The sequence below is a fragment of the Zootoca vivipara genome, chromosome 10 (assembly GCF_963506605.1).
Source record: "Zootoca vivipara chromosome 10, rZooViv1.1, whole genome shotgun sequence".
In the NCBI taxonomy this organism is placed as follows: domain Eukaryota; kingdom Metazoa; phylum Chordata; class Lepidosauria; order Squamata; family Lacertidae; genus Zootoca; species Zootoca vivipara.
The window spans coordinates 941441-969288 of NC_083285.1; the positions used below are offsets into that span (position 1 = coordinate 941441).

Here is a 27848-nt window from a genome sequence, read left to right on the forward strand (position 1 = left end):
CTTCTCCTTCTGCGTCCGCTCGAGGCGGGCGGGCGGGCGGACTCGCTCTCTCTCGCTCTCTCCCTCCATCCTGGTACTTGGGCGCCTCCATCCTGGTTTCTCAAGTGCCCGGACCCAAAACAGGAAGTAAGCGAGGCGCGAGGCGGGCGGGAGATGCGGCTGGGGATCAGGCCGGGCGGGCGCGGAGCGGAGGCGGCATCGGCCATGGCCCTCCGGCGGCGGTTGGGGTGCGCGGGGAGGAAAGGGGCCTTCGCTGCGCCCGAAAAGCGGCGCCTCTGAGAGGAGGAGGTCGGGGGGGGGGGAGAAACACCCGGGACGCGCCTCTTTCCTCTCGGGGGGAGGGGAGGAGGGGTCTCCTGTGAGCCCCGCGTGGCACCCTCGTTCCCTCATTGGGCGCGGAGTCGGGGCCCCTGCGAGGCTCCCCTGGACCCGAGGGCTTTTCATTCCGCCTTTTAGCAGCGCTGAGGCCTTTGGGCATGAAGGGCGCTTTGGGCACTCGACCAATGGCAGCAACGACCGTAATGCCGGAGTCTCCTTCCCCCCATGTCCCCCCCGTGAGGCTCCGTGTCCCGGGTCTCCCCCCTCGCTCCTTGCTGTGTCAGGTCAGGGCAGCCAGGTTGGCTTGCGCTGTCCAAGGCTCCCGCCCCAGCTTCGGACAAACTCCTCAGGGGCCCAAGATGGATAGGCATCCACACACGCATGGCACTCTTACACGCCACCCCAATCTCCGCAGCGCCAGGAGATTCCAGGGTTAAGGTCCTTTACTCTGGTTTCTTTAGAAATGAGGCACATTGGAGACCACCGTGTCCTTTTGATAAATGGCTTATTTACACAATATCTACCACCTGAGCCTGCCACCCCAAAAGGCACCAGGCTGGCACCCGACTTGTATTTTAACATGGTAAATTAGAAGGGGAGTCCAGGTGGCCCACAGACCGTGCCCTCTGAGAAATGCACACATTTGACCCAGGTGTGTACTTAGAAAAGTAATGGGAAGGTTCCCACTTTGACACCTGTGTTGCACGCCACCTCCATCTCTGAGGGTTGTGAAGTTCCGGGAGGACCGGTTGTGCTTACGCAGGGTTCTTATTTGGACCTTGAGGCCAGTGAGGGGACTGTGGTGTTTATTTGATATATGGGTTACACATATATACAGCCTGAGCCTATAACAGGGGCCCGCAGCATTACGCTCTCAAAGAGTTCTTGCTTCTCCCATGGTCAGCCATTGAATCCCTGCTGCATCTGAAGATTCATGGGAATTGTTAAAATTCTAACCCTTTCCTGGTTCCAGAAATTTAGGGGAGTCTTCCCTCCCTTTCACAAACTTATAACAATAACACAAAGAAAGAGGGGGGTTGATAATACAATACATCAATATATCCTCTATCTCATTTATAAAACAAAACCCAAAACACCCACCATATAAATAATAGTAACAAATGGCATTAACTTACATTGCCCTGTGAAATGTATTTTGAGGCAGTTCACAGGGCCATGGTATAAGAGGAGGAAGAGGAGAATAAAGTGGATGGGGGAGACTGAAGAGATGCAGTGCAGCATCTATTTTATAATGCAGAAACACAGTGTGCTTATGTGTCAGGGGTGCCATAGGAGAAGAGGAGGAGTTTGGAGAAAAGGTTGTTATCCCATAAGTAGCTAATTAGTCTTTACTCCTTTCTCCTGTTGCACCCCTGCACATATGCACTGCATTTGCATATTATGTAATGTTGCACGTCTTCAAAACTCAAATTGTGTCTCCATTGTTCAGGCACCTCCTGTTCTCTACAGAACTTGGAACAGAAAAAGAATGTAGCGCTGCCAGCCCCGTCCCCAGCCCTCTTTTGCACCTCTGGAATATTGCATAATGCTGTCAGAATGTAGTGCAGCACATCCCCCCACCTCATTAACAACTTTCTCACAAGCTGCACCCCATCCTACATAAAATATGAATGCTCCAGCATTTCATTCCTCCCTCCCTCGTATTAGGCTGGTTTTCCATGCCTGTGTAATGTGTGCCCTGCCCATAACAGCAAAGTCCTGTGGCACCCTGGAGTCTGATCTACTATAGGTTCAGTTTCCAAATTGTCTTATCATTCCCTCTGAAGGACTAGGCAGTTGGGGAGTGCATCTGGACCTGCCTTTGCTAGTGGGTCTAGTCACTGTTGCACATGCTGTGGTCACATCTGGACTGTATAAAGGCTGCTTTTAAAGAGCTCTCAGACTGCAGCTAATGCTGAACACTGCTGCCAGGTTACTGGGGGGGGGTGGTCATTATTCAGAGTGCTTATTTCAGTTGTCTTCAATCTGCACTACTCGTGATCCATATCTGAAACCAGCTCAAAGTGTTCATTACTATCTTCAAAGCCCTAAATTATTTGGGCCCAGGCTTCCTTGCTTCTATATGATTCTGCTCACACATTGTTGGCCATGAGGAGGGATTCCTGTCTCTTCCTGAGCTATGTCGGTGGGTATGCTGGTGATGCACACCAGTCCTTTGCTGGTGATGCCCAGTCTTTGGAGCTCCCTCCTTTGGGAGATGGGCCATACAGGGCTTTTGTACTCGGGTCCTTCTTGCAGGCTTCCCATAAGCATGTGGTTGGCACTGATAGCGGGATGCTAGCCTAGCATTTGGTCTGATTCAGACAGGGCGCTTAGGTTTTTAATGGTATGCTATTTTGTCTGTATTTATATTTTGTAAGCTGTTGTGAGGTCCATCTGGTTGAAAAGTGACACAGACATTGTAATGTAAAATAAGTAAGTAGTGAGATCTTACATACAACACCCTGAAATCAATTGTTTCTGTTTCACTGCAACCCAAAATGCACAGCCTGTCACTGGATTTGCACCCTAGAGCAGGAGTAGTTAATATGGTGCCCTCCAAATATTGATGGACTGCAGCTTCCACCATCCCTGACCATTCATCATCCTGAGGGAAGCTGCCGGCCAACGCCTGGTGGGTGACACATTGCTCTGCATTCAACTACAGATGAATGAATAAATAACATTTCTAAAAATCTTCTCTTCTACACAGAATCTTACATGCTGTATTGTATTATTGTGGTTACACTTAGTGCTTCAGAAAGAGAAACCCTCAGCATCTTCATATGCCCCCTTCAAGGGTGAATCCCTTCAGTTCAATCCTGCTTCCTCAAAAAGTGTCTCACAAAACGTAACCACTTCCTGCAGAACTTGTAAAGTCTTCCATTAGCCCAAATGGCAAAGAACCTCATTGCATCTTGAAGACATTTACTGTGTTATTAAGCATTCATGGACTCTGCCATTTGCATGATCACCTAGACTTCATTATTAGCTCATTGCATTTCGTTTTATCTTATAGCAAAATAGAACTTAACAGAAGCAAGCATTGATGCAGTTCTGATAGGCTGTTGAAGAGGGAAGGAAGGAAGGAAGGAAGGAAAAGTGCAATGAGGATGCTGACAATTAACTTTGGAAAGGACCTTTTACTGAATAGGACTAACATGGATAAACATAGAAAATTATTAGTGAATAAGGCTATCAATGATGGTGATGGCTGCATAGTTAGGCAGTTGAATACCTAAGGCAGGGGATCATGAGTTGTTGATCTTAAATGCCTTAGCTATGGGGAAGGGCACCACTGAATAAACTGCTCTCTTAAGGGCTGGAGGGAACCTCTGTTTTAATTCTTTATTCATTTCAGAAAAATAAAGGATCATGATGTCGAGGGGACCTCATTATTCAAACTAGTATTCTGTCTCCTCTAGTGCACTATGTTTATACATGTGTTACCCACAACCATCCTCTTGCCACCCTATAACTGCCCAAATACGCCTGTGCATTCAAAACCTTTGTTACTACTTTATCATTGTAATCTCTCGTGCCTGTTAGCCATATTTTAATGGAATTCATTCCCCCTATAAAAGGGTTCTATTATGAAACTTATCCTCCATTTTTTATATTGCTTTGCACGTGGGATTTTTAAAAGTCAAATTCAGTGAAAAATGCACTCCTGTAAAAGTGAGCATTGTGATTCTAAAAATACTATGAATGGGGGAAAAATAAAGTTTTCAGAGAGTTTTTGTTTATGCTGTCTTAAAATTCTGGATACTTTTGCATGTTTTGGCAAAAGCCCTGACAGTAAATAAATAAAAATATGATTACAGTAGTCACAAGCCAAAATATTTCTGCTACAGAAGCAAGAGAGCTCTGTACAAGTTTAGTGAGCTCCACAACCTGCAATATTGCAGAGAATTCCAGATCAGAGCCTCTGTTCATGCAGGGAGAAACACTTAAAATCTTGAACTCATCTGCTTCCAGCATGGTGGAATCCTGGCTCTGTAGACAGCTGCTGAGTCAGCCCTGGATGGCATTTTGTGAAACATGAATGGCACCCATTATACAACCTGTGACAGAATAGCTACTCAAAAAGAACCGTAAATAGTAGGTGCAGAGGATAGATGCTGCAGCAGTTAAAACAAGGCACCCGAGTAATCTGAAGATTAACTGAATATTTCTACTGAAGTGGGTCAGTATGGTTTCAGGATATGAACTGAAGACACGATGCAGCTACTTGCACATACCTAAGTCTGATCAGTGTGCAGTGTGACCTGCCAGTTGTTTCACTTTTCCAGGGGAAGCAGCGGAAACAGGTGATTTAGTGAATATCTGCTAGGCCATGGGGGTTGGGGAATACATTCAGTTGGGGAGTTTCACGTGTTGAGTGGGGCGAGGGCCAAGGGCATGACATAGATAAGGTTGAACATTTTAAATCACACTGGCTAAATTTACTTAATTTTGACTATACCATTTCAAAACAACACTGAGGAAACATTTTAATTTTTAATCAGATTTATAAAATATTACAGCTGAAGCTTTTTTAAAAAAAAATCTATTCAACAGAGTTTGCACATCATTGTAAAAACCTCTAAGTGGTTTACGTAAAATGTAAGATACACGTTAAAATTATTTATAAAACATAAAGTTACAAACAGAATCAGCTAAAATATATGTCATAAAATAAGATGAAATATTAAAATGCATGTCAGTTTTACATATCTGGTAGGCTTGCCTAGTTGTTGTTTTTAAGCAGACACTGAAAACAGTGCAGCAAAGGCACCTTCCGAATGTCAGTGGGCAGGGAGTTCCAATGTTTAGGTGCTTCCCTGCTGAAATATTGATTCCTTTGCAAGTAGGGAGCAAACATAAGAGCCACTTATGCAAGTTCCATTTTCAGAGATAAGGCAGTGAATGGGCACAATGTGGGGGAAGGTGATCCTTCATTGAAAGTGGACCCAAGCTTTTAGATGTCAGAGGAAATAACTATCAGACTTGTAGAAGACACCTGAAGGCAGCCCTGCATAGGGAAGTATTTAATGTTGGATGTTTTAATTTGTTGGAAGCTGCCCTCAAAATTTGCAGCCAATTGAGCACTGCTGGTCCTCACATGCTACAGTGGTCCCCACTTCACCACGGGAGTCCGCAATCTCCAAATCTGCTGAAATAGCTCCACTGACTGGCAACTAGAGCCTATAAATGCAGACTTCAAAATGCTCCTTCACCGTCCACATTGAGGCAAGGCAAGCACAATTATGTGCACTAACTAGTGTTCAATCACCTTCCAAATGAGACGTGTGGTCAGGTGTATTCGCAATATCAAAGTACAGTGATGCCTCGCAAGACGAATGCCTCGTACAACAGAAAACTCCCAAGACGAAAGCGTTTTGCAATTTTTTTGGGTGACTCGCAATACAAATTTTTGTATGGCTGTGCTGCACAAGACGATTTTTTTGCATTTTTTTGTTTGTTTGTTTGTTTTAAATCCTATGGGAAACCACGCTTCGCAAGATGAAATTTTCGCAAGACGAAACAACTCGTGGAACGACTTAATTTCGTCTTGCGAGGCATCACTGTATCCTCTATTCAGCAGCTCTTGGTTCCTGGGAGAAAAGTAAGTGTGACTTGGGGTGGGGCTCCTAAAGGAGTTTTGAGAACACAGCTACCCTGCTTTCTATTCTGTATGATATGTTTTTTATGATTCATGAAAGTGCTATTCAGCATTCCAGGTTTAAGCACTACTGCTCACCTGGTTGCCCATGGCAAATAAGAGACTCCACCTAATCAGACTGTGCGGGGGGGGGGCTTTTTTAGGCCAGAAATGTGCCCCTTTGTGCTTTGTCCTGAGTTTTTTTCTCTCTGGTGCCTCATTTCATTTGATTTCCTTCCTCTTTTGTGTGGTTAAGACCTTTAGAGATTTGGGCTACAATCCTAACCCCACTTACCTGGGAATACTTCTACACCAGGCACGTCCAACAGGTAGATTGTGATCTACCGGTAGATCACTGGATGTCTGTGGTAGATCACTGGTAGATCACTGGCTCCCCCAAACTTTAGCTCCCCTAAAAAAAAGCTCAACAACTTTGACCTGAAACCCCCCCCCCAAAACAGGGCTTTCCTCCTCCCTTAAAAGTTCAACAACCTTGACCTGAACCCCCCAAAAGGGGGTAGGTCACTGCCAGTTTTTAACTCTGTGAGTAGATCGCAGTCTCTTGGGAGTTGGCCACCCCTGTTCTACACAGACATAGTTAGGTCTACATTGAGAGTGAGCATGGTGTCTCTCTGTGCCATACCAAGACATGATGAGTGTTTCCCGCTATGAGTTCCATGTGCCCAATGCTGAGATCCACCACAATGGTAGTAGTTGTGGCTCTCTTAGCCAGGTCTCTGCCTTTGCTATAATGTGGTGGTTCTACCTGGCAAACATGTTTTCTGTACCCAGAATTTAAGCAGCACATGAGATCATGTTGATTCTGGGATAATAGACAGCTTACACTCGAAACAGGTGTGGTCATTTAAACATTACTAATCTGTGATCTCTTCTCATTCAGATTTGAGTATGAGCACAGTTGAAGAAGAATCTGACACAGTGACAGTAGAAACCGTGAATTCTGTGACTTTGACCCAAGACACTGAAGGAAACCTTATTCTTCACTGCCCTCAGGATGGTATAGACAACTGTTATTTGACTGTATGCTTTCTCCATATTATTTCAAATTATAGTTAACCAACAAACAAAGTAGGATGGGATCTGTTTAATATTATTTCCTTTGGATATTTGTGTGCTGCCGTTTAGGTAGAGCAGATTTTCCTGTGGGATTTTGGCTCTGGAACAGTGGTTTTCAAACTGTGCTGAGGATCTTTAGGGTTCCCTGGAAGCTTTTCAGCAGCTTCTAGATGCAAAGATCAGCCATGGTTCCCTTTAGGAAGCTGCCTTATACCAGGTCAGACTGTTTCTTCGTCTTAGTTGCAGGTAGGTAGCCATGTTGGTCTGACACAGTCAAAACAAAATAAAAAAATCTTTCCAGTAGCACCTTAGAGACTAAGTTTGTCATAGGTATGAGCTTTCGTGTGCATGCACACTTCTTCAGATACAATGAAACAGAAGTCTCCAGACCCTTATGTATAGTCAGAGGGTGGGGAGGGGTATTATTCAGAAGGATGGTGGGAATGGGTGATTGGCTGATAGGAGTGGTAAACCTGTTGACTGTTAACGACTACAATTGGTCTTGCAGGGAAAAGCAAGGGCTGAGGTACCTGGTCTGAATAGGGACACTGGATTCTTATCTCATCATACATGATAAAGCTTTCTTTAGTACCTCAGCCCTTGCTTTTCCCTGCAAGACCAATTACAGTCGTTAACAGTCATCTACAGGTTCACCACTCCTTTCAGCCAATCACCCATTCCCACCAGCCTTCTGAGTAATACCCCCACCCCCACCCTCTGACTATACATAAGGGTCTGGTGACTTCTGTTTCAGTGTATCTGAAGAAGTGTGCATGCACACGAAAGCTCATACCTATGACAAACTTAGTTGGTCTCTAAGGTGCTACTGGAAGGATTTTTTAAAATTTTGTTTCTTCGTCTATCCAGGTTTTGGCTTCTCTGACTGACAGTGACTCCAGAGTCTGTGAGCAGAGATCTTTTCCATCACCTGATCCTTTAAAGCTGTAGATGTCAGGGATTCACACTTGGACCATCTGTGCTCCACTGAGATGCTATCCATCCTTCAGAGACAGCTTGCCCTCTGCTAAGAAAGCGCCCTTGCAATGTACAGCTTCTGGTTTTTGTATGTTGTGTTCTCAGTAGGAGCAATGGCAAGACGCTACATGCCTGGCACATGACCCCCTCAAACTGGGGATTTATGCCAGAATGGATTTCTTAGCTAAGAAGTTAGCATACAAAGGGTTTCATGAATGAAGTATTGTAGACCAGTATTGTGGAAATCACCCAAATGTATATAGATTTTGACACAAGCTTTTCAGTCTGATAAACTCTTCTTCACTATACAGTGGTACCTTGGTTCTCAAACTTAATCCGTTCCAGAAGTCTGTCCCAAAACCAAAGCGTTCCAAAACCCAAGGCGTGCTTTCTCATAGAAAGTAATGCAAAACAGATTACTGTAATCCATTCCAGACTTTTTAAAACAACCCCTAAAACAGCAATTTAACATGAATTTTACTATCTAATGAGACCATTGATCCATAAAATGAAAGCAATAATCAATGTATTGTACTATAAAATAAATAAGACAGTATTGTAGATTATAAAAAATAAAATTAATTTCTTTCCTTGCCTGCACTGGTGATAGTCATTGTTTGGGGGGGAGGGCTTTTATCCATTTCCGCAGTTACACAATCAATCAATCAATCAATCAATCATAAAACGAAGAACAAGCCACAGTCACAAAAACGCAAAAAATAGCAAAAACAAAAGCACCAAATATAAGCTCCAAATATCACCTCAGAACACTGCAATAGGAAATGGAAGGCTTTGACTACAATGAGGGGACACAAATTAGCAGCACAACAGTGAAAACAGAAGCTCAGGAGCACATTCAGCTTCCAAAGCAAAGTTCACAAACCGGTTACAGGTAGGTAGCCGTGTTGGTCTGGGTCGAAGTAAAATAAAAAAATTCCTTCAGTAGCACCTTAAAGACCAACTAAGTTTTTATTTTGGTATGAGCTTTCGTGTGCATGCACACTTCTTCAGATACCTTCAGATACTTCTTCAGGTATCTGAAGAAGTGTGCATGCACACGAAAGCTCATATCAAAATAAAAACTTAGTTGGTCTTTAAGGTGCTACTGAAGGAATTTTTTTATTTCACAAACCGGAACACTGACTTCTGGGTTTGCAGTGTTCAGGTTCCAAGTTGTTCAGGAGCTAAGCTGTTCGAAAACTGAAGTACCAATGTATAGCATGGCCATTTCAACAAAGCTTCCGTTTGGGTTTCTTTTAAATATCAACTCATTGTTTCACTTGCCTAATTTGCATAATGTGATGTGTGGCATCCATTGGAGTTCCACAAACCAGTACATGGGGGAGTGAAGAAAAGCTGTTCCTTATTTCTTTAGAATAGCTAAGTGGTATACCCTTTTCATTCAGAGTTTAAAATTTGTAAATAATTATTTTAATGAGGTGTACAGTGTTGGTTAAAGTGATAATATTGTCCACAGGAGTGGTTCTCATTTTTTTGGGGGGGGGGGTATGGTGACTAGCCCAAATTCATTAACTGTGATGATCCATCCATTTATTGTCACATGAATTATGAATTTTGGTCTTCCGTGTTTAGCAGCCTTTGGTTTTGTGCATTTTAATTGCAGGTTTGTGCCTGTTTTAGAAACATTGTTTGAGACATCCAAGTAGACATTTACTTGATGCCTCTTAATGTGGAATTTATTGAAATATTTACAGTACTTACAAAGTTATTTACAGTTTTGTTCATAGGTATATAAGAACTCCATCTCACAGCAGGATACCTGCTTCAGAAGCTTTAAACATTTATTCAAAAAGCATAGTTACTCAAGCAATTATATATAACAAAGTATGAATATTTTTCAAGCCACAGGTTGGGAAATGCTGATATAGAAGGTACTTGCAAAAAGCATTTAAACAGTGGGAAAGTGCTCAGCAAGCTTTCCTTATGAGTTTCATTCACAGCATTTTTTTCTGTGTGTGTGTTTAGAGGCAGATGAAGTAGACTCCGAAGATAGTGTTGAACCTCCACATAAAAGGCTTTGCTTATCATCTGAAGATGACCAGAGTCTTGATGATACGACTCCATGCATTTCTGTTGTTGCCGTTCCAAGTAAGTCGTTCACTGCTAATGGAAGGCTGAAGGAATGCAATCCGGAGCCCAGTTCAGAAAAGGACTTGTAGGAATATGGGCCTTGCTTCTGCAGGTGAGGGTGGATTAGTTTCAGACAGGGCATTGAAGTGGCAACAAATGATCTTTGGTTGGACTTTTTTCTGTGACCTGCAGAAGGATATTAAATGAGTGTCTTGTAGTTTGAGGAGCAGCTGGCAAGGAGGTATGAGCGCAGTGGGAGATCATTTAGGGAGGATGGACCTCACCCTGCATGTAGGAGAGGGGGAAATGAGACCCTCTGGTCTTGGTGGGATATTAGGATCTTGCCACATAAGATTATTTTTAAAGCGGAAGCATGCTTACTCGGAAATACATCGCACAATATTCAGTGTGAGACTTGCTCACAGGATTACAGCCTTAATGTATGCCATGGGTTGCAACAGAGATGCCGGTGCTGTGCTAATTTTACATTTTGCATATTTTTAAGTTTCAGAAAGTGACCAGAGCTTTGAGGTGACTATGACAGCTACCACTGAGGTAGCTGACAATGAGGTCAACGAAGGGACTGTGACTCAGATCCAGGTACTGCTTGTTTATTTGGTTGCAGGTTTATAAGCAGCCAGCTGCTACTAAAGTGGTGTGCAATAAGATAAAATATAAAATGCTGGATGGAACAGTTGCCCTGCTCCTTTCCCCATGCACTTTTCTGGGGGGCTCTTTGATTTCAGGGGGTGAGCAGGGAAAGCCGTGCTGGGCCAGCAGAAGTCCTTGCACAGGGCTCCCATGGGTGAAACGTGAAGTGAATCCGCTCTAAGACTTCATGTTTCATCTTCTCCCTCTCTAATCAGCGTGGCCTAAAGGTTGGGGATGGTGAGAGTGGTTGTCCCAACAATATCAGGAGGGCCAAGGCATCCCAGGCAGAATGAATGTAACGCTTAAGGTTGCAGGTTTGATAAAACATAATCCGTGCGGATTTCAGTGTGAAATGATTCAGAATGTAAGTGCTTGTGAGGTGGCTGCATCATCCTTAATTCATGATTCTTAAGGACTCCATGAGAGCGAATGTCAATTTGGAGATCTCCTTTTTTATTTTACCTTCCCCAGATTCTCCAGAATGAACAACTGGATGAAATCTCTTCTCTAGGCAATGAAGAAGTGTCAGCAGTTAGTCAGGCCTGGTTTACAACCAAAGAGGATAAGGATTCATTAACAAACAAAGGTAAATTCACATTCTCCTGTTTGTCTCTGTGTCTGTTACGTTTTGATGTGACATGAATTTGAAGTGTGCATGCACACAAAAGCTTATACCCAGAACAAACTTAGTTGGTATCTAGGGTGATACTGGACAATTTTTAATTTTTAAAAAATTTATTTCAAGCACTCCTGGGTATCACAAACATTTATCATATACGGGAAAACCACAATTTTTGTAGGATTGCTTTGATACAGAATAGCCATATGCTTCGTTACAATCATTCAAGGTAAACATACTAAATTTGATTTATATTTGACTCACGTAAGCAAGTGGAATTTTATACCTTCTGTTGCATTGGTTTCGGCCTTTTTAATCCTTTGCTATCGTTTGGCAACACTGGAGGCTTCTTGTTTACAAGTACCAGTATTAGGCACAATACATTTTCTCTACATATAGGATTTATTTTTCTGAAGATGTGTGTGTATAATGTTGATAAGTGTGTGTTTGGAATCAGGACTACAGATATAATGCTATTCCACATGGCACCTGCTTGGAAAATGATGGGGAAGATTATGCTGTTTAATTTATTGCCCTGTTTAGGTCCCCCCCCCCCTTGGCTAATAATGGAAATTTGCTTCCTGATTTCTTCACTGTCTTACCTAGCTGTTCTTCCTAATGTTGAGTACTTCCAGTGATGTGCAATTTGCATGATGGTGTCTTCTCCATTTTCTAAGGTCATAAATGGAAACAGGGAATGTGGTCGAAAGAAGAAATAGACATTCTGATGAGCAACATCGAACGCTATTTAAAGGTTTGTGTTGCATTCAATTAACCTACTGGTTTCAGTAGCTGACCTGGGAAAGTGCCATTGGCAAAGGGGCCCTTCACTTGCGCAGGATCTTGATACAAGCTATTAATGTTAATGTTTTAACAGCATTCTCAAACAGCCTTTGAATAATTTCAGTCCTTTGAAAGTACATGTTAGGGAGAAATGTACTGTACAATTATTTTGAGAGACAATATTTTTAGTAGGCCTACTATGCCTCAGAATTTAAGTTTTTCAAAAAGGCTTTTTATAAAGCTTTACCATAACATTGTAATAAATTGGTGGTCATCGTCAGCCATAGGAAAAGAGGGAACATGTGGAGGGAGAATTACAAGCAGCCTCTATCCTCTAAGCAGGCTTAGTTCTCTTCCAAGCAACTTTTTTAATTCCTCTGTTGTTTCATTTTCTTATTACTTTCTGCAAATGTTGTCACAGAGATCCAAACAGCAGTCTTGTTCTATTCTAATCTGACACAATTTATAGAATGCAGCCAATTTTCTTTGTGTCACTTTATCAGTATTTGCAATCTCACCATGACAAGATGTTTTGTCTACCCGTGAACCATCATGCCTTGAGGAATGGGAAGGTGTAGCTTTCAAAAAACATTTTGGTACCCTGTAGCTCTTTGCTTTTTTACCATTTTTAATTTAGGCTTGTTTTAAAGTTTTTATGTAAACCACTTGTGAGGTTCATTTGACAAGCAGTATATAAATATCTTAAATTAATAAATGGGTGACTGTAGAGTCCTCTGTTTGTTCAAGGGGTTATTGGTTGTAATAAACCCAGTGGATCCTAAGTAGGATATTGTAACATCCCAAGCCTTGCATCCAGGGATAGTCATTGCAAACAACTTCACCTTAAGTAGGCCATGGTTAATGAGTGTAGACAAGGGTTCTCCTTGTAGACAAGGGTTTATGTTGAACCATTAACTGTGGCTTATCATGATTTGCAAACGCTTGACCGATTGTGTTCAAATTTGGACACAGCGTCCAGTACCAATACGCGAGTGCCAACATAACCTTATATTTCACACGTGCCAAACCTTTGGCAGGTAAAAACGGAATATTCTCCAAAAAAAAGCCATAGTGCCCTCCAGTGGACATCAAAGGAACATACACCTCACCTGCTGCTATTGGCGGCATGCTATCAGTGACATCACAACAGAACAATCCAGCCAATGGGCCTTTAACAGAAAACAACACCAATGTGGGGGAACCGGCCAGGTCGCAGGGGTTTGTGAGGGGGACAGGGTGGGGCCAATCACAGGGATGAGCCACAGCAACGCGTGGCCGGGACAGCTAGTTAGTTATATGAGCATCTTTGTAAATGGGCATTTAGAACCTTAAACGACCATATATATGCAACAGTTAACAAAAAACAACATGAAGCACAGGTACAGAACCTTTCTCCTGTCCGTTTGTTTATAAAACATGAAGAGAACAAGTCCAGTCACTTGCGTTCGCCTGGATCACATTATTTTTTTTAGTTCATGTCTTCCCAAATTTGATTTCAATTTATATGCATTGCAACTTGTTTTCCAAATTCTGAATAGAAACTGGGCATTTATAGTCGTATTTGATTTTTTTGAATAGCTAATGATAAAAAGTCATTTGGTCACATTTTCAGCATTCAGTTCATAGTTTTGCAGAGCTTGTTAATAAAGTATCAGTCTTTATCTACTGTAAGATGTTGGGAAACTTAAATTTGTCATCCAAATCTTGATGTGACTAGGCACGTGGAATAAAAGATGCCACTGAAATCATCTTTGAGATGTCAAAGGATGAAAGGAAAGATTTCTACAGGACCATTGCATGGGGTCTGAACAGGCCTCTCTTTGCTGTTTATAGACGAGTACTTCGCATGTATGATGATCGAAACCACGTTGGCAAGTATGAAACCTCCTAACGTTTGACCAAACGGTATGAGAAGGGTTAAGAATGGCCTGGGGGCCATTTTAAGTCCTAGCACCATGTTATGTAGGGCCAGAAGAACCAAAGTGGGGCAAAATTTTGAATGTTGAGCCATGAATCCTTGGAGGAGTACATTTCTCCAAATTAAGCATTTGCTTAATGTTCACCATTAGTAAATTGAGAGTCTCACATGATACATGAACTCTATTTGTGGCAGAGCCATGGAAATGAGTCGTACAACATTGCCATCACTGCAGCAATAAAACTGCTAGTATATTTGCAAAGCTGAGCCGGGTCCGTCGTGGTTTCAAATTGGGTGGGGGAGCATGTGTTGAGATTCCTGCATAGCAGGGGTGTTGGACTAGATGTCCATTGGGATCCCCTCCAACTCTACAAGTCCATGATTCTGTGTAGGACTTCACACCCATCTGTATGTGTGTTGGACAAACTGCACTTAGATTCTTGATCAGATACAAGGTTCTCCATAGTGGAGGGGTACATGAGCCCAAGACTGGCTCCTGGAGCCCATCATGTGTACAACCTGCATGGTAAGGACGTGTGTGGAACTCCTGGGCCTTTTGGGTTATCAGTGCTGCTTTTTATCGTATGCCCGAATAGATTAATAATTGGTAGTTTATACCTTTCACCAATAGGGACCCAGGTGGCGCTGTGGTTAAACCACTGAGCCTAGGGCTTGCTGATCAGAAGGTCGGCGGTTCGAATCCCTGTGACGGGGTGAGCTCCCGTTGCTTGGTCCCAGCTCCTGCCAACCTAGCAGTTCAAAAGCACGTCAAAATGCAAGTAGATAAATAGGTACCTCTACAGTGGGAAGGTAAACGGCGTTTCCATGTGCTGCTCTGGTTTGCCAGAAGCGGCTTTGTCATGCTGGCCACATGACCTGGAAGCTATACGCCGGCTGCCTCGGCCAATAATGCGAGATGAGCGCGCAACCCCAGAGTCGGTCACGACTGGACCTAATGGTCAGGGGTCCCTTTACCTTTACCTTTACCTTTCACCAATAGTTACATTATTTTTCTGCTCACTTCAGAAGCTGTATCTAAGCACATACGTGGATTTTCATCTTTAATCATGACACTGGGCACATGTGACTTTATGGTCTTGAATAATACATTGGCAAGATTAATGACCATTTGGTATGCCTGCTCATTATGGGTAGGGAACTCTACAGAAAGTAAGAACCTTGTCAAAGGCTATAACAATTGTTTTCTCTTCTGTGCCTTAACATCAGGTTAGTGTCGGTAACAATCCAGTACAGCATATTGCACTTTGAAATTCTACTTTATTCGGCAAGTCGCAATTATATTTGCCTGTGTGAATAATGTCACATATTGTGTGCTGTGCTGAGTCCTAATGAGGGGAATTCAAGAAATTGAAAGAAATTCTATGTATGTCTGTTAATTAAATGTGCTGTTTGTATATTTTGCAGGTACACTCCTGATGAAATTGAAAAGCTCAAGGAGTAAGTTTTATTTTGCATTAATCAGTGTTTTGTGAACAGTTTGGAAGAACCTTCAGATCTCTTTCCCCAAAGTTGTGTGCAGTTGGCAGCCAAAGGCCCATGAATTTACTCAGGCTCCTTAGGTTGCCATTTGCCAGCTTCTTTTAAGAGGAAGCTGCAGTGATAGTTTGTGGAAGGGGAACATACAGGCAAGGAATAACAGGACTGGGCATGCAAAGTGAGCATTCCCAAGTCCTATTTCCAATTGCATTAAGCTTTCAGGGCATCTCTTTTGTGTGGAGCTGCAAGTGCTTCATTGATCTCTTGCACAGCTTTTGGCACTCTCTGCAATTTCACACTACATCTCCAGTGTCTCTCTCTTTCCCCATTCCTCGTTCGTAGCAGTGGCCTAAGAACAACATAGGACATGTGAACCCTAACATCCTTTGAAATTGGTACCTTTTATCCTTGGCTGCATTACCAGATGCAGTGATCTTTATTCAAAATATAATGGGGGGGAACCCTTCAACCCTACAGATTCCAAAGCAGTAGTCAAAGGACATGACCAGCTAGTCATTTCAAAATGAAATGCAGCAATGCACTCAATTGTGAAATGCAATAATACAGAACTAAGAGTAAGATTATGTATGTTCACATGCAATAATTACAGTGATGGTTGGCTGGAAAATATGTTCAACTTCCCCTCTCCAAAAAAGGAGTTTAATGCAAGCTTTGGGTTCTAGACCTCACTGTGCAATGCAGGGATTCACATGTCCTTAAGCACTATTCTATGTCGTTCTTAGGCCACTGTGAGTGCAGCATTTCAGGGAAATCTGTTTTAGAATGGTTTGATGTCTGTATGTGTTGTCAGAGAACAGAATTTCAAAGCAGGTTAAAGATACAATATGAAGTAATCAATTATTTGATAATAACAGCCAGTTTGAGATGTAGAGGTGGTTGTTTAAATGGGATTGCTGAATAGGCCCCCTATACCCAACCATTCCTTGAGGGGTGATCTGGCTATGTTGATGTATTAATTTGATCTATAAATTTGTGCTTGTTTTAAGAATGTGATTTTATTTTTTATTTTGTGCTGTTCAACCAGCATGCTCATCAAAAACCCAGAACGGAACAAACCGTTTATTATTTTAAGTGGGTTATATTTGTATACAGTTAGCACTCCCACCCCCTGGGCTCCAATAGAAGATGGGCAGGGCTTATACTAATAAATATATACAATTGAAATGCTTTGCACACCATGCTGAATACACTTTTTCTGTTTAGGCTACGGATAAAGCATGGCAATGACTGGGCGACTATTGGAGCTGCCCTCGGAAGAAGTGCTTCTTCAGTAAAAGACCGGTGCAGACTGATGAAGGACACCTGCAATACAGGTACAAGTATTACAACAATTGGCATTACCAATGGATGCACAGTTGACTTGCAGGAAGTGTATCTCATAATCTTCAAGACTGTACATCTCAGGATTGCTTGAGAAATTTGTTCTGTCATTACAAAATAGCTAAATAATGTATTCAGACTATTTAAGGCTTTTTCTATGCCAGCAGTGAATGGCCATCAGTATGAGGGGCTGAAGGACGGGGAGAGGAAGTTGTTTATTTAATTTATATCCCGAACTTCCTCCCTAAAGAAGGGAAAGATGTTCCTGTTTCAGGGACTCTGGGCAGCAGCATCTATGCCTATCCTTCCCCAAGTCTACCAACATTCATGTGGGACTCACCCACCCATATCCCATGAGCTTCCTCTGTGATTTGAAACACCCTTGGTGGTAATGGCTCTGTCCCAAAGCTGAGGTGAATTGGCCCTAACTCAGAAACAAACCGCACATATACAGTCATACCTCGGTTTAAGTACGCTTTGGTTTGAGTACGTTCAGTTTAAGTACTCCGCGGACCGTCTGGAACAGATTTATCCACTTTCCATTACTTTCAGTGGGAAAGTTCGCTTCAGGTTAAGTATGCTTCAGGTTAAGTACCGGTACAGACTTCCGGAACCAATTGTGTACTTAAACCGAGGTACCACTGTAATTTAGGACTTTACACTTTTCAATGCACATACAGTTGTACCTCTACTTACGAATTTAATGCGTTCCAAACACACATTCGTAAGTAGAAAAAAATTGTAAGTCGAATCACATAGGAATGCATTTGGAGAAACAAATTGTAAGTCGAAGCAACCCTAACTAAAAATTTGTAAGTGGAAAAAATCCTATCTAAACCGCATCCAAGATGGCGGACGAAGCTCCGTTCGTAAGTAGAAACATTCGTAAGTAGAGTTATTCGTAAGTAGAGGTACCACTGTATATTGGTTCTTGTACTAAACTTCATCTGCCCCTTTACTGCCTATTCTTAAAATGTTGAAATAACCTTTTGTATGTTTGCAATGGTACAACAAATATACCTCCATAGAAGGTTGGCTAAATTGTAGATGTAATACAGGGAGCCTCCAGTCCATCGCCAGGCTTCTAAAAGCACATTTCTCTCGAACAGGCTATGGGAGAGGTCAGAGCAGTTTAAGAATCTGAAGGTGTAGAGGGCTTGCTGGAGGAAATTAAATAAGGAAATAAGGGCCCAAGCCAGTGTGGTGTAGTGGTTAGAGTGCAGGGCTTGGGTCTGGGAGACCCTTGTTCTGTAAAGCTCACTGGGTAACCTTGGGATAGTGACTGTCTCTCAGCTTAATGCACATCACAGGATGGTTGTGAGGATAAAATGGGGAGCGGCGTCTGCATGCCACTTTGAGCTTGGAGGATAGGCCGTATATACATCTTTTTTTTTATTTTTAAGGGAAACTGCGCTTTTCATTGCCATGTATTGTTCCCTGCTTTTTTTCCCTTTAGGGAAGTGGACAGAAGAAGAAGAAAAGAGACTGGCGGAAGTGGTACATGAATTAACCAGCACAGAGCCTGGGGACATTGTCACGCAAGGAGTGTCTTGGGCTGCTGTGGCAGAGCGAGTCGGGACGCGGTCTGAGAAGCAGTGCCGTTCCAAATGGCTCAACTACCTAAACTGGAAACAAAGTGGAGGCACCGAGTGGACTAAAGAAGACGAAATAAACCTAATCCTGAGGTTGTGCCATTTTCTTGGAAAGCACATCCACGGATGGGGCAGCAGGGCTGGGGGGGGGGGATTTAAAATAGACAAAATCAACCTCTCTGTCACTTTGATTTAATACCTTAGGCAACTCTTTCAACAATGGCCGCTGCATTCCTTGTTCCCAGATGCTTCGATCATCTTGCTATGAAAGTGTATAAAGACTGAAACCATAGACTCATAGAATTGGAAGGGGCACCAATGGTCCTCTAGTCCAGCCCCCTGCAATGCAGGAATCTCAGCAAGAGCATCCATGACAGATGGTCACCCAGTCTCTGCTTTAAATCCTCCAAGGTTTTTCTGCTTCACCACACTGGGCAGTTACACTGCAGGCAGTTGACAATGTACAGCTTTGAGAGAAGAGATAAATCATTGGATACTAAGGCAGCCAATAATTACTGAGAGGTAGCCTGCCACTGGATACTAGATGCAGGAGATCAAATCTCTCTCTCTCTCTCTCTCTCTCTCTCTCTCTCTCTCTCTCTCTCTCTCTCTCTCTCTGTGTGTGTGTGTGTGTGTGTGTGTGTGAGAGAGAGAGAGAGAGAGAAAGAGAGAGAGAGGGTGTTATTACCTTCAGACTCTGCTTGTGGATTTCCGAGACACCTGGTTTCCGAGACACTGCAGGACTGAATGCTGAAGGGGCTCTTGTTGAGTTTAAGCCATTCGTTCCCTCAGCCTTTTCAGGCTTTGGGCCTCCAGTGACACTGCCCAAAAGGAGATATGGTGGCGGCTCCTGTGATGTTGACCACAGTCCACCAGGAATCACTCTTGAGACCACGTGCCATTTGTTACTGTGCAGTCTTACTAAATCTGATTAAAGCGGGAACTACATAACATTCCATCTGCGCTGAAAGCTGTCTTGTCTAACACACACTTCTTTCCCATGTAATCCTGTCAGAATAGCAGAGCTAGAAGTATCTGATGAAAATGATATCAACTGGGATCTGCTGGCCGAAGGATGGAGCAGTGTGCGCTCACCCCAGTGGCTTCGTAGTAAATGGTGGACAATCAAAAGGCAGATTGCAAACCACAAAGAGGTTTCGTTTCCTGGTAAAGTGTTAAAGGGTTACCTTACCTGCTCGCTGTTTGTTTGCTGGGAGGGTGGAAGGGGATAAGAAATAATAGTGCTTACATAGCCCTTAAGAGTGCTCCATCTGATTTTCATATATGATCTTGTAATCCTTTCCACAGTCTTTTGAGGTAGTTCATTATTCTCCCAAATTTTCTGACTGGAAGCTACATTTATCTTAGAGTTCATTAGAAAGATGAGATTCAAACCTTTTGTAGAGGTTCTTTCTCTAGGATTGCTGCTACTGATAGATGTAGCTTTCCCGAAAGATGAGGGAGAAGACTTCATGCAGGAAACAGTAACTGCTGGAGAAGCCTGTTGAGGACTAGACAGATAGGGGCTTTGAATAACCTATGCAATTGTCCTAAGGCTGTTTTGTGCAGTTATCTCCCCAGCCATCCTAGTTTTCTAAGATAAAGTGTTAATTTTTTTTTATTAATTCCTGTGTTGACTCATTTGGTTTTTTCCATTGCCTTTCTCCAGTTTTGGTGGGCCTGACATGGGTTACAAAATGCAACTAGAAACTTTGAAAAAGCAAATGCATAAAGTGAAATCTTTATTTTAGGCTGGCTCTTGACATCTATGACTTAGATTGTAGTGTTTTGAGGTTTTTGTGTTTGTTAAACGTCTCCCTATTTAAATGAATATTGCATGTATGCATTTTCATAAATTTGTTTCCTTCTAATTCGCACATGAACACGCACGCATGCATACATACAAAGTAATTAGAATAGGGCAAATAACAAATTTAAATACATTAATAGATATTGAGGGATATCTAACTTTCAATGGGTGTACTTGTGAGTATGACAAATGTTGGATAGCGGGGTAGTGACTCTTGTCTCTCAGGTTGTCAAAAGAAGTCTGCCACTCCCCAATGCCGTAGCTTGGTGGGGGTTAGCCAGGACATTTGCCCCGGGTGACGCCTCTGGGGTGGGGGCACCTTTGAGGCTCCTAGCCTACCTGCCATTGTACTGTCTGGGCTTCAGGCGGAGTGGCTCTCTGCTCTGTGGGTGAGTGACTGAGTGAGCATGAGGAGGAGAAAGAGAAAGAAGAGAATGGAGTTGGCCCTCCCCGTTCCTAAAAGTGATTGAGCCTCCTCCTTTCCCCTTTCCCCAGTAAAGCTGAAGATGGGATCCCCTGTCTGGTTTTGCAATGCTGAGAGTCTTCTGAAGAAAGGTTCCCCATCTTATTTGTAAAACAGTTCAGGAAGAGGATGTGGGCAGACTGATAGATGTGCTTGCCTCAGACATTAGGGAGACTAGGAACTTTTTCATTTTGATTTTCCTGATGTACGAAGCTCTTTACCCAAGAGGTGTTTGGGGTTTTTTTTGGAGGGGAATAAGTTTTAATAAAGTTCACCTGAGGTTTGAACTCTTCTCATACACACAGCTTTATTCCAAATACTTCTTTCTGTCTTTTGCGTCTAGCAACATTCTGAGTGACCCTTTGTTTCCCCATTTCAGTTCTTATAAAAGGTCTGAAACAGCTTCACGAAAGCCAGAAGAACACTGCAGGGCACCAGCTTTCAGAGACAAAAACTTTACCTGGGTTGGCAAATGCTCATTCCGGTTCTGGGGTTCAGCATGTGCAGATTCGAGTAGCTCGCTTGGATGAGAATTCAGGCAATTCTCCAAGCCCCATGGCAGCTTTGCAGATTCCAGTTCAGATTACCCATGTCTGTAAGTACCTCTGATCCCTCGCTCATTCCTCCTCCCTCCGATCATTGTTGTTGTTGTTTAGTCGTTTCTGACTCTTTGTGACCCCATGGACCAGAGCATGCCAGGCACTCCTGTCTTCCACTGCCTCCTGCAGTTTGGTCAGACTCATGTTGGTAGCTTCGAGAACACTGTCCAACCATCTCATCCTCTGTCGTCCCCTTCTCCTTGTGCCCTCCATCTTTCCCAACATCAGGGTCTTTTCCAGGGAGTCTTCTCTTCTCATGAGGAGGCTAAAGTATTGGAGCCTCAGCTTCAGGATCTGTCCTTCCAGTGAGCACTCAGGGCTGATTTCCTTCAGAATGGATAGGTTTGCTCTTCTTGCAGTCCATGGGACTCTCAAGAGTCTCCTCCAGCACCATAATTCAAAAGCATCAATTTTTCGGCGATCAGCCTTCTTTATGGTCCAGCTCTCACTTCCATACATCACTACTGGGAAAACCATAGCTCAACACTTAGAGGGGCTTATTTATGTGCAAGCAAACTGTTAAGATGCCCACTAACTGCTTTGTTGTCCTGGCAGTCCAATGTAGCCTTTGTCTTTCAATGCTAAATTACATGAGTGCCTTTCAGTTAAATACACCTGGGGGGGGGGGAAGAAAATTTATTTATTTACTTATAAATAATAAAAGGGTTTGTTTCTCCCTCTTTCTCCCATAGCTTCTGCAGATTCCCCTGCTGCTTCTGTTGACTCTGAGACGATAACTCTAAATAGTGGGACACTACAGACCTTTGAGATCCTGCCAGTAAGTTCTACATATCCCACACCTACCTGGTTTGATCTTTTGTGTTTTTCAGACTAATGTTTGAGGAAATGAACATCTCAATGGTGTCCTTATGGCAACATAAAGTATTATAAAATGTGTGAGGTTCAATTAGCAGGATATTACAGCATAATATAACTGGAAGCTTTAGCATCATTCAAAATAACTTACTTTATGGTGTCATATTATCTGCATGCGCCAGGGATGGGGAGCTGAATCCAGCCAGCCAGGAAGAATCAGGAGCATTCTGGAAAGTAAGATTACCATCCCTATGACTGGACAACTTGCCAGTCTCTTATGGAGCACCTGGTGTCTTCGGGGTTATTGGGATTCTCATGGGAGAGTGTTGGATTACTCTGGAGTTTGGTCTGGTCCGGAAAGGTGGTGCTTATGTTCTCATTGCTTGGAATCATGAAACAAAAGATGATTTAAGGTTATGACTTAACATTAAGAGGTCCTAATTATGCACATCTTTCTTTTAGAAATGTAAAATGTATTAGTAGACCACTAAGATAATAATAATAGTAGTAGTAGTAGTAGTAGTAGTTTTAAAGGCCACAAACCCGAAGTCCCTGTGTAAGAAAAATGGTGCCTCCCTCTTCCTCCTCCTTTAAGAGAATGTATCTTATGCAGGAGTCTCAGCCCCAGTTGTCTTCACAAGATAAATCAATAGGAAATGGGCATCCTTCACACCTCTTATCCCTGGTCAAATTCCAGAGAGCCTGGCACATTTCAGGGACTTGCCTTTCTGTGCAGTAGATGGAACACTTCCATTTCAGAGCCAGTGTAGTCTATTGAAGAGGGTTGGACTGGAACTCGGGAGACCAGGTTGAAGTCCCTCCCTGACCATGAAGTCACTGGGTGCCCTTGGGATAGTCCCTGAACCAAGCCTATCTCACAGGATGGTTCTGAGGACAACATGGGTGACCACAGGCACTGCCTTGTTCTCCAGGCTATGGACATTCTCCTTGTTGGGAGAAAGGAAGGACATGGCAGTGAGGTGGCAGTTGTCCGACATTTCTAGGGTTATTTCAGTTATGCTTCATTTAGGAACACTCTACGTTTTGAGTCTGACTTCCTCAGAGTCAGTGTCCTTCATGAGTCACTTGCAGAGCACCCTCTGTTGATCTTCTTCCTTCTTCTCTTGAGTCTTTCCACCTGCAGCCCACGGGGACTCCTGGCACGTATTTACTCCAGACAAGCTCCACCCAAGGCTTGCCTTTGACACTGACCACCAGCCCAACAGTGACCCTCACAGCTGCCACGGCACCAGCCTCACCAGACCAGATCATCGTCCACGCTTTATCCGTAGGTGTCTCAAAGGAGGAACTGGAGCGATAAAGGGCAAGGGGGGGTGGCCTTGGATTTGCTGCTAGTCAGCTGGAGAAGCTGTGCTGCATCAAACGAAACACCAGTGCAAAACAGTTTTGACTTGAATATATTTTCTCTGGTGAGAATCCTCTGCAGTGTTAGTTGTGCTAGCTGTGGCAAGGGACAATGATTTATGGGAAGTCAAATCTTACAAGGTTCAGCTTGATGGACTGTGGGAGGGGCATTGGGCACACAGCTTGCATTCAGCAGCATCAGAGTTGTGGCCTGAACAGGCAGAGCCTCAGACCGACCCTTGGGGTGAGTTCCACAGCCTTTGGAGCAGCGATGGCCCCTCAGGTGTCCCACCCAAACCAATGCCAGTGTGCCACTCCTGAGGTGCCTGGTTGATGCCAACCCTTTGACAGACCCATCTCTCCCAAGGAAGTCAGGGCTGTGCCTTCCCCCCCCCCTTCATTATCACAATAAACGCACAGTAGTATGTGCTCATCTCTCACATTTTGTTTATTGGTGTCTGGCGTGACTTCTCACTATTTTGTAAAATATAATGATCAGGGGTGTGTGAGAGAAAAATCAATCAATATACATTGAAATAAGAAGAATGGAACGTTTGTGATAAGGCAGGGTTATAAGAGCATAACATAGAAGCCTTTGAACAGCCTGCTGGTTCCAGCCAGTCGCTCCTCTCGTCCCGCATCCTGCTCTCACAGTGGCCGCCCAAGATAAATAGATTGGAAAGGGCTTTGGTCTCATTCAGAGACCAAAAAGCTTATAATTGGGGGAGGGGAGGGAATTAGGAGTCCCAGAGCCAAAAGACTGGAGCACACTGTAAAACTCCCACAGTTAGTGCAATTTGGCTAATAGAAAAAACTTAATGTAAAGCTTCTTTGTTGAGTATTTGAACATTTCAGGAAAATAGAGAATATGTCATTTAAAGTTTTTTATGTGATTTAGTAAATAGTGAAGAATGGGTAATTTTGTGTGTAATGTTACGATGTATGTATAGAATAGATAATACAAAATAAAATGCATAGTTGGTCCCCTTTCACAATTGCTGAAGGGGCATAATGAAGTCAGTCACAACACTGTGGCCCTTAACCATTTTGTGGCTATTTCTCACAGCCAGAACACTTGCTGAACACCAGTGACAATGTCACGGTACAGTGCCATGCGCCAAGTGTCATAATCCGCACTGTTGCAGCAGAAGAGATTTCTCCCTCCGTAACCCAGGCAGAACTTGCTGTTGATTCAGACATTCAGCCAGTTAATCTGGTGGACCCTCCAACAGCTCTGGAAGCAGATGCCTTTCCAGAGAACATCCATCAACCCAAGCTGGCTGTGGATGAGCAATCTGCATATAGTGAAGACGACTCCTCCAGATTTGGTGGCAGCAGGAGTAGCAGCGAACTCATTGACAGGGTCATGGCGAGAGCCGGAGGAGAGATTTTGCACACGGATCTCAAGTGTGAAGAGGATTGTCGGTCTGACTTAGCTGGCACCTACGTTTCTGAGGTAAGGAAAGCATGAGGATTTGGTGCATGGCTGGATCTGTAGCAAGTGCAACCTCATGCAATTCATCTTCGATATTTTAACCATGTTAAACAAACCTGCTTTGTGCTGGTACACTCAGCTGAGAACTGTTGGATGCGCACTCCGGGGAAAACACCAACTTTGCAAATTGAGTTTGCATGAAAGGGCCACAAGAAACATTCAGAATTGCTTTTGGCCAATTTGTACAAGTTGCTTATGCATTTCATCCGAGGGGAGGTCATCTTAAGGTGGTGCATTCTTGGCTCCTGTGTGCCCTTTGGTGTTCCTCATTATTGCTTCACACAAAAGTGAGAGAAGAGCCAAAAGTTCAGTGATGAGAACATGTGTGAGAATGGTCATGAACACACGTGATCCTGGTTCAAGTACATATGTGTAGGGAGCAAGGAATGAAATGTCAGCATCTCTGAGCAACTTGAGAAGTGGGATAATATAACTCTAGAATATGCTTTGTTAAGCCCCTGCACCTGAGGTTAAAACATCAAGGAGGAACATGGAGGGAGATGCCTGCCCGGGGAATATTGCTGGTCGAACTGGAATTGTGGTTTACATGGACCAATGGTCCAACTTAGTATAAGGCAGCTCTTCATTGAATCCATTTCCTAACGCTTGTTGGTGGTTAAAAGAAACCAGCAATTCTCCTGGTGGCTTGTGGCTGTTAAAAACACTCAGAAGTAAACTAAATAAACCTACCCTTGAAAGCTCTCTCTTCTCACTGGGGAAATGGCATTGAAGTGGGAGAAGTAGTCTCCTGTCCTCCATTGCCACTGTCCCAATCCTCCTCTCCCCCCCCCCCCCCACCAACCCCTTTGTTTTCAGCTTCCATCTGCTTTAGTTTAGCTCTTACACCAATTTAAAAAATGCATTACAGATCATTGTTACTTAAGCCCTGGCACTTTTATTCTGGGCGAGATAGGTGATGGATGCACTGGGAGGTCTTCTTCAATCTACTTTGTAAGCAAGTCCTCAGTCATCCTTGCAAATAAATCTAATAATTGCTCTGCCACAGTTCACAACCAAGAGACAAAGCATTTTGCTGTTAAGAAACTGCCACCCTCAAAAAAAAGAAGAGAAAGAAAGACATTGCCATCCTCCACTTGCAATGGTTCATTCAATGCAAGCAATTTTGCACAGCACTTCATTTATTTGCTATTGTGGACTTTTTTAAAAAAAAAAATAGCATGTTTCTGTTCTGCAAACACTAGCTGAAAAATGCGAGTTTTCACACAGGATCTCAGTTCTCCAACGACAGAAGAACAAGTTGAGGCGTCTCCCATGGATGACACCGTCCTCCTTGTACCTTCACCCCATGGCTTTATCCAGACATCAGACGACATAGACAGTGAATCTGTTTTGCCCCTAACAACACTAACAGGTAACTCATGAGGTTGACACAGCAGCCTTTTTTTTTTTTAAAGTACAAATTTCCTGTATGTGCAGCAATGCTGTTTCTGAGTGATTCTTGTGAGAAGGCCAATGTAACTGGACCAGTTTCCCATTTTGTGAACAAGCCTGTCCAGCCCTCCGGATTACATGCTGCCCTCTCTGGCCATGTCATACAAGAGATTCTGAAATCTTCCAGGTTAGAACCAAGTGTCTGGATGGGCGCGAGTTTAACTTCTTTCAGCTATTGCTAGTTGAAATAAAATGAGGCTATCAAACCGTGGCTTTTTCCTGTGTGCTCATACAGCTGAGGAACTCTGCTTCATTCTAAAGCAGCTTTCCATCATTTCCAGGGAGGGAGAAAGGAAGGAGAGCCCAAGCCCTAAGCTTCTTCCTGCCATACTTAACTAGCTTACAAAGAGCAGTGGGATCACACCTGCTATGGCAGTTGTGCTTTGAGCAAAACATTTCTGGAAAGTCACAAGGGGACTTCCCAGAGCCCCTGTTACCGCAGTACAGGAAACCAAGGCTATATTGATGTGAATAAAGCAACAAAAAGAATTATGCTGAAACCTCGCTGCACATGCCACTGATTCAGATATCCAAACGGCCAGAGTTTGTCTACTTCTTTACTTGTGCTTTGCTGGTTGGCCACATCCATTTTGGGGCCGAAACCATGGTGGGAGGCAGGAGAGATCACAAAAATGTTCCCCGTGGGAATGAATGGAAATGGTGGACTTGTTATGCAAATGCTCAACTAATGAATGATTTCCAGGGAACATGTGTTCAGTAAGCAGGACCTGCATGTACCTTGGTTTATGAACTTAATCCGTTCTGGAAGCCTGGAACACTTTAAACCAAAGTGTTCTTAAACCAAGGCGTGCTTTCCCATAGCAGCGGGGGACTCAATTTACAAATGGAATACACGCGACAGGAAGTGAAACATGTTCTTATTCCAAGGCAAAGTTCACAAAGCAAAACACCTACTTCCAGGTTTGCAGCGTTCTTAATCCAAGTTGTTCATAAACTAAGCTGTTCTTAAACCAAGGTACCACTGTATCTCTCTTAGAATGTTTGTTTTTCACAACCATTTTTTCATTACAGATCCTATATTGCAACACCATGGAGAGAACTCCCATATCATTGGCTCCTCTTTGGATAGCCCTGGCTCTGAAGACTCCAAGGATGTTGAAGATTTAGTGAGCTGCCACTGAGCACATCCCACAGTGCTGCAAAAAATAAAAAGAACTGAGTGCTGAACCTCCTTTTCAAAAAAAAAGAAAAGAAAAGCATTTGCTGAAACAGCTACAGCCCACCTTTCTGGGCAAAGAAGAGGTTTAAAGAGGTTGTAGCCACGGCTGATTTTGCTTCTTAGGCTGTTCCTCTGAGACTGGAACCAAATTCTGGTAAGAAG

General features: G+C 43.3%; 1 protein-coding gene across 2 annotated transcripts; it reads left to right on the forward strand.

Annotated features, from left to right (window-relative positions):
• DMTF1 (cyclin D binding myb like transcription factor 1) lies at positions 1-27753 on the forward strand. 2 transcript variants are annotated; one of them, XM_035127090.2, is made up of 17 exons: positions 1-126; positions 6864-6980; positions 10001-10123; positions 10611-10705; positions 11228-11342; positions 12053-12129; positions 13876-14033; positions 15502-15534; positions 16798-16907; positions 18371-18599; positions 19522-19673; positions 21159-21374; positions 22071-22156; positions 23324-23482; positions 24626-25015; positions 26282-26426; positions 27539-27753. In XM_035127090.2, the coding sequence occupies exons 2-17, from the start codon at positions 6872-6874 to the stop codon at positions 27646-27648; spliced, it is 2307 nt and encodes a 768-aa protein (XP_034982981.2). In that variant the 5' UTR covers positions 1-126; positions 6864-6871; the 3' UTR covers positions 27649-27753. The 2 variants fall into 2 exon arrangements, with proteins under 2 accessions (XP_034982981.2, XP_034982982.2); XM_035127091.2 differs by having other exon boundaries at positions 18-126; positions 6864-7003.
• The last annotated feature ends 95 nt before the right edge of the window (positions 27754-27848 follow it).

Coding starts and splice junctions, on each gene's coding strand:
- DMTF1 (XM_035127090.2), top strand. CDS start 6,872: ATGAGCACAGTTGAAGAAGAATCTGACACAGTGACAGTAGAAACCGTG. Junction 10,124..10,610: donor TTCTGTTGTTGCCGTTCCAA/GTAAGTCGTTCA, acceptor CATATTTTTAAG/TTTCAGAAAGTGACCAGAGC. Junction 22,157..23,323: donor AGACCTTTGAGATCCTGCCA/GTAAGTTCTACA, acceptor TCTTCTCTTGAG/TCTTTCCACCTGCAGCCCAC.